The sequence below is a fragment of the Cetorhinus maximus genome, chromosome 13 (assembly GCF_964194155.1).
Source record: "Cetorhinus maximus chromosome 13, sCetMax3.hap1.1, whole genome shotgun sequence".
NCBI lineage: Eukaryota > Metazoa > Chordata > Chondrichthyes > Lamniformes > Cetorhinidae > Cetorhinus > Cetorhinus maximus.
The window spans coordinates 63198036-63204452 of record NC_135891.1 but is presented as its reverse complement, the minus strand read 5'-3'; the positions used below and the strand labels follow the sequence as shown (position 1 = coordinate 63204452).

Here is a 6417-nt window from a genome sequence, read left to right as displayed (position 1 = left end):
CACTCATGAAACTACCTCAGGCTAATTTGACTTTGTACCAAGTCCAGTATCACTCCAGCCTAGTGCCAAGCCACATTTTAAAAGTGTAACAAACCGTAAAACTTTATAGGCTAAACTTTTCACTGCTTTTAATGAAGAGGGCAGACATTCCTGCCCATGTTCGCACAACAGTGAAAACCTCACTGTCTGAGGAATGCTTATGTCCAAACGCGCACACACATGGTGCTACTTTTGACACGCACTCAGTGAGAGCAACAACCAGCGATATAACTGCAGTGTGCCAGCTGAAAACAGAGACGGCTCCCAATTTACAAATTTGACAGGCTGAAAGTGTCTGGTATGGGTGATGGGGGGGGGGGGGGGGGGGGGGGGGGGCGGAAGTGGGCACGGAAACAAGAGTAGGGAATAAAGTTACCTGTGGCAGCAACCTTCGTCATATACAATTTCCATGACAGACAGGTGCGTGAATTGCCAGTATACCACGAAGTGAATGTTCGGCATATTCCAGAGAATACAAAGATCATGATGAGGTGAACCAAAGTCATGAAGATAGGGTAATGAAAATTCTAAGAAATGAGGGAAAAATATAATATTACTTAAAATGCATTAAAATCAATTATAAATGTCTGGTGTTCTCACTGGGGATTTTGAATGATATGCCGCTCTATAAATGACAGGAATGTAATACCATGAATCATACAGCATATTACATAACATGTATTGTATTAATCAACTCACAAGATCAAACTGCGTCCCTTTAACATGGCAAAGTTTAACTGCTGTCATGTAAATACATGGTGAGGTCAGAATTCAGGATGAAATACTGGACTTATTTTTATTTTGAAAGTATTTTTGCTAAGGTCAGGGGTTGAAGGAATTGCAAACTTTGAGACAAGAGATTTTACTATTGCTGGGATATAGCTTTCTGCACATTGCAAGCGGCAGCCACTGTGCTTTTGAAACATGACAAAAAGTTGCATGTAAACAGGTACAAAGAACAAAATTCAGGGCTATTTTTAAATATACACATAAAAATATTAGTTTGCTCTTCTTTCCCAAGTGGATATGCTAAATATGCAAGAATATGAAGGAGTAACAAACTATTCGATTTTGGTGGGGAGTGGGGGAAATATCATACTGATATTGCCATATACACTTTCCACCATTTCAGCGAACAGCATCTCAAAGAGCTCAACAGTCAGCTAGGAAATTTAATTAATTAATTAATGTACAAACTCCTCAAATGTCCATAAAGAAGGCTTCACCCTCTCCTTTAGGTGAGAAAAAATCAATTCAGTTGGGAGCTACTCAGCAGCAGTAATTCTAGCTGATTTCCCCATCACTTCCCAAGTCCTTGAGACCAATTGAATCCATGAGCACAAAAATCAAGGCTCACACTCCAGTGCAGTACTGATGGAATACTGCGCTGTCTGAGGTGGCATCCTTCAAATTAAACACTAAACCAAGGCCCCATCTGCCTCCTCAAGTGGATGTAAAGGATTCCATGGCACTATTTCAAAGAAGAGCATAGGAGTTATCCCACATGTCCTGGATAATATTTATTCCTCATTGGCCAACATCACAAAATGAAGATTAATTGGTCATTATCACATCGCTGTTTGTGAGAGCTTGCTGTTCACAAATTGGCTGTCACATTTCCAACATTACAACTGTGACTACACTTCAAAAATACTTCACTGTCTGTAAAACACTTTGAGACACATTGTGAAAGATGCTATATAAATGCAAATCTTTCTTTTCTTTGTCTATTTTACCTTACTGCTGCATCAACTAAGATCACCCTATTCAGCAGAGACTACAAACTAAACCCTGGACCTTCTAGACTGTGTTGTTTAGTGCTTGTCCTGCAATAATAACTAAGATATCAGGGTGGCAGCTCTGGCTTCTAACTGCATCACAGCACTCAGGAGATACTTGTACAATGAAACAAACTCCAACAAAAAAAATCAAAGCAGTCTGAGATAGCATTCAGAACACAACAAACACATTTTAGTCCTTGATCGGTTATTCTGTATTCACTTTTGAAAGTCCAACCTGTGAGAACAGTAAGGAGCATTGTTGCTAAACGGGGATCAGGAGACTAACCAGAGACAGCTAAAGATAACAGATGATAAGTCCAATAACCAAAGCTGCAAACAAATATGGAGTTTGTGGGAACAGCATAACAGTGGTTTGCAATGCAGGTGCAGGTCAACGAGTACCACGCTATTAAACAAAGTGAGATTTAATGCAGATCTTCCAAATCACTTTCATTTCAAAGGAAACACTATAATTTGTGATCATGCACCTTTTAAACATGTCTGCACTTGTGTCATCACACTACCGGATTAGCTCACAGATTTCTAACAAACCAAATGAACGTTTGTTGGTTTGTGCAGCTGGTCAAATCTCCCTTCCCTTCCTCGTAAAGTACTCCTCAGGTCAGGTTTGCTCATACAACTTGGGAACCATGAGAAAATGTCCTGCTCTTTGTAAAAATAATCACAGATTAATAGGGGAGCTTTAATCGCCACTGTCCTTCCCTCGAGGTCCAATATGCAGTTCAAGTTTTTTTAAATTAAATTTATTATATTTCTTGGAAAGAACATCAATTACATCCTTGCTTTGTGAGACTTCGCCATAATTCTTTACAAAAGCACAGTTGCAGCTGATTGCAAGATTTCTCTTCTCTGCCTACTTTGTACAGCCCTACACACTCACAAAGGTTCACATTGTCATCACCCTTAATCAGGTTAGATCTAACTTACTGTTTCTGATCAGTTACCTATCAGGACACACAAGTGGGCCTGTCCTTTTTCCAGTGGTAGCTCTCTTATCTCCGAGTCAGAAAGTTCCACATCAGTGACTTGAGACATAAGACAGTGTAGTATTCAAGGCTGACAGTGTAGTATTCAAGGAGCATTAGTGTCAGAGGTAATGTCCTCAGATGAGACATTAAAGCAAGGGCCACCTGCCCTCTCAGAGGGATGTAAAAGATCCCTTGGTACTACTTTTAAGAATAGGGCAGTAATTCCTGGTTTCCTAGCCAATATATTCCCTTCAACCAACACAATTGAAAACAGATTATCTGGACTTTTATCACATTGCTGTTTGTGGAGCCTCGCTGTGCGCAAATTAGCTGCCATGTCTTCTCCATAACAACAGTGACCAAACTATTTGGGCAGGTATGAGGTCGTGAAAGGTGCTAAACAAATGCAAGTCTTTATATTAAATAGGGGTTTCTGCCCAGTACCTTTACAGTTTCAGGGAGAGCAGAGCACAACATTTCATCATGCTCACCTTCATCACCCACTTGTTGTAGAAGGTGATCCCGATGGAGAAGCAATAATAAAAGAGCACCAGGGTAAGGGTGAGCAGGGCTTTCCTGAGGAAGGACAGGCACAAGCAGAGCTCACTCATGGCCTTGTTCCTCTTCCTCCTTCTCCTGCTGTTCGAATGATTGTCCAGAATCTCCCAGTCCGATCAGGGCTCAGCAGTGTTTCCAGGCTGAGGGAGCCTCAACTCAGCCACCAAGCCGGCCGCCACTCTCCATTGCAACGGTCCCGCTGACCCGGGGATGCTGCCTGTCACTCACTGACGTGGCGCTCCGCCCCCTGACCCGCCAGGTCCCGCCCCGCTCAGCCCACGGCCCTGCCTCCTGACCCGTTGGGTCCCGCCCTCAGACGCCAGGCCGGCCCCTGACCCCGTCCCTTGACTCGCTAGGCCCCGCCCTCAGATGCAGGCCGGCCCAAGGCCTCGCCCTCAAGGTAAGCACCGCCCACAGCACCTTGGGAAGAGGGGCTCGGGAATTGAAATTTACTTTTCCCTGGCTCAACTGTCGGTCCAGGTCCTTTTCAATCATACTTATTGTTGTTTTCAATCTTCGCCCATTCCAAAGGATTGTATTCTTGTTCATTTTCCTTTTTTTTATTGACAAGCGCACGAACCTGTCCCCAGAGCTCCGTCATGTTGCTGAGGTCAAGTATTCAGCAGTCACAATGAATCTACAGCTTAGGAACAGGGTATTGGACCCAAGGGGTCTCATTTAGCATTGTTGCCAGTTTCCTCCCACTCGTTCGCATAAGCTTCCATTCCCTTCTTCCTCATGCTTCCTTCCCCTTAAAGATATCAATGCTCTTTGCCCCAAACACTTTCTGTGGTAGCGAGTTCCACATTCTCAGCACTTTCTGGGTGAAGAAGTTTCTCCTGAATTCCATATTGGATTTGTTAGGGACTCTCAGCATCTGCAGTGTTTTGCTTGTGTGTCATACTTGTGGCCCGTAGATCTGGGTGTATGGTGTATGTGAGAGGTAGCCGCACATCTATGTCAGCACAGGTATGGCCAGGATCACTGGTCTCCCGTCTTACTTATGCCTCCAAGGAGCTGGTAGTGCACACCAATCTGTATGCCCTGGGACCTCGCCTAAGGCAGGCGTGCTAGTCTAAGTGAGGGAAACAGCAACTTTGCAAGATGCTGTACAAGGAGTGTCACCCTTTTGAAGTGCTCGAAACCTAGACCAGCGTTTGAGGTAGAAGAATGCACTGATCAAAGTCAACGGCTCAGAAGGCGCAATAGTAAGATGGTTGACAAATTCAGGGCAGGATCATGATGTTTAAGGACAATTAGCCAGTCACCTTGAAGAGTCAGGGTATTCACAAAGAATCATCCATAGTTAACCATGGAATCTCGTAGTGTACAGTAGCAGTGGTGTAGGAAGACTTGGGCCCCCTGTGGAGATGTCCACTGTAAATAGGAACAGGGAAGAAGATTAGCCAGGAAGTAAGAATAGCCATGTCAATAATTAGGGCAGCCCAAATGCCCAAACTCAGAAGAAAGGCTACCATCTGATGATGCTATTCTCAAACCCAGGAAAGATCTTGAAAAATCAGAACTTGTAATGTGAGGACAGGCTACCAGAGTGGAAAAACAGACAACTGCATGAAAGAGATGTTAAGACACAACATTGACATTTTAGAAGAAGAGTCATACGGACTCAAAACGTTAACTCGGTCTTTCTCTCCACAGATGCTGTCAGACCTGAGTTTTTCCAGCATTTTTTGTTTTCGATTAACATTTTAGGATTGGCAGAAGTTAGGTGGACAGAATCTGGGAAAATAGACAAAGAAAAGCATGTGATGATCTTCTCAGATGAAAGTGAACATGAGAATGGAGTTGGAATAATGATGACAAAGAAGGTAGCAAGAACCATGTAGGGATATTGACCAATATCAAAGAGAGTGTTTAGGCAAAATTCAAAGGGAAGCCAATGAATATTGTGTATTTATAACTGTATGCAGGATGACAGTCATGAAGAAGTTGAAGTAATCCAAGAGAAGGTGCAAAAAGCATTGAAGCATGTGAAGAGTGGATCCCATAAGGGTGATTTGAACACAAAGCTTGGTGGAGAGAGGTGTGGAAATGTGGTAGGAGCTTATGGACTAGGAACACAGGACAGCAGAGGTGAACGCTGATACAGTTCTATAAGGAAATCAATTTGGTCATCTTGAATACACTCTTCAAACAACATTCAAGAAGACTGTACACAGGAGGAGTCCAAGAGATGTTCACAAAAATCAAACAGATTTTCTGATGATCAGCGTGAAGTTCATGAAAGCATCAAAAATGCCTTCACTTCCCAGGTGCAGGCATCAACTCAGATCACTGCCTGCTTGTAATGAAGACGGGATATAAAACTGAAAATCTGAAAAAGAAGTCCCATGAAAGACCAAGCCAACCTAGACAGCCTGAAGGACGAAGATGTGAAGAAGAAATATGCTGTGGAGGTTATTGAAGAGTTTGAAACTTTACGTCAGCAAGTGACAGATCAAGATCTTAGGAGAAAACTAGAGGAAGACATTGGGAAAGGTTGTTTTCGGTCCCCGCTCCAAATTCTGTTCTGTAGCTACCAACTCCATCCCTCTCCCTGGCAACAGACAGAGATTAAGACAGTCTGTTCGCAGTCCTGGTGTCACAGTTGACCCAGGTTTGAGCTACTGACCACATACTGTGCCATCACTAAGGCCACCTATTTCCACCTCCGTAACACCATCTGACTTCACCCCTCCTCAGTTCATCCACTGCTGTAAAGCTCATCTATGTTCCCTGTAATCTGTGTGCACGCATGCCTGTGCAGCAACCTGGAAGTTACTACGCAGGCCATACACAGGTAACTCTCTTTAAGGTACCGCACTTGCACAGCTGCACAAAAAACTTTACAGGTACTGTGCACTTAAATGAATAGGCCACACACACAAAAAAAAATTAGATGAGACATTGACCCTCATCCGTGTCTTTGTATTGTCTGGACTTGACTATTGTGCTCCTGGCCAGCCTCACACATCCTATATGGAAAATTGCCTGGGTACATCCTGTCCACAAAAAGCAGGACAAATCCAACTCGGCGAATTACCACTCCA

The 6417-nt window shown here is 43.5% G+C and overlaps 1 protein-coding gene across 1 annotated transcript in view; it reads right to left on the bottom strand.

The window, feature by feature from the left end:
• Positions 1–3616, bottom strand: part of LOC144688644 (solute carrier family 35 member C2-like) — a 32989-nt gene extending 29373 nt beyond the window's left edge. Inside the window, exons 1-2 of the mRNA XM_078555454.1 lie at positions 3301–3616; positions 416–566 (exon numbers count right to left, since the gene is read on the bottom strand). Of these exons, the coding sequence (XP_078411580.1) occupies positions 416–566; positions 3301–3420 (271 nt within the window). The 5' untranslated portion in view covers positions 3421–3616. The remainder of the gene's footprint in view (positions 1–415; positions 567–3300) is intronic.
• Positions 3617–6417: the final 2801 nt, after the last annotated feature.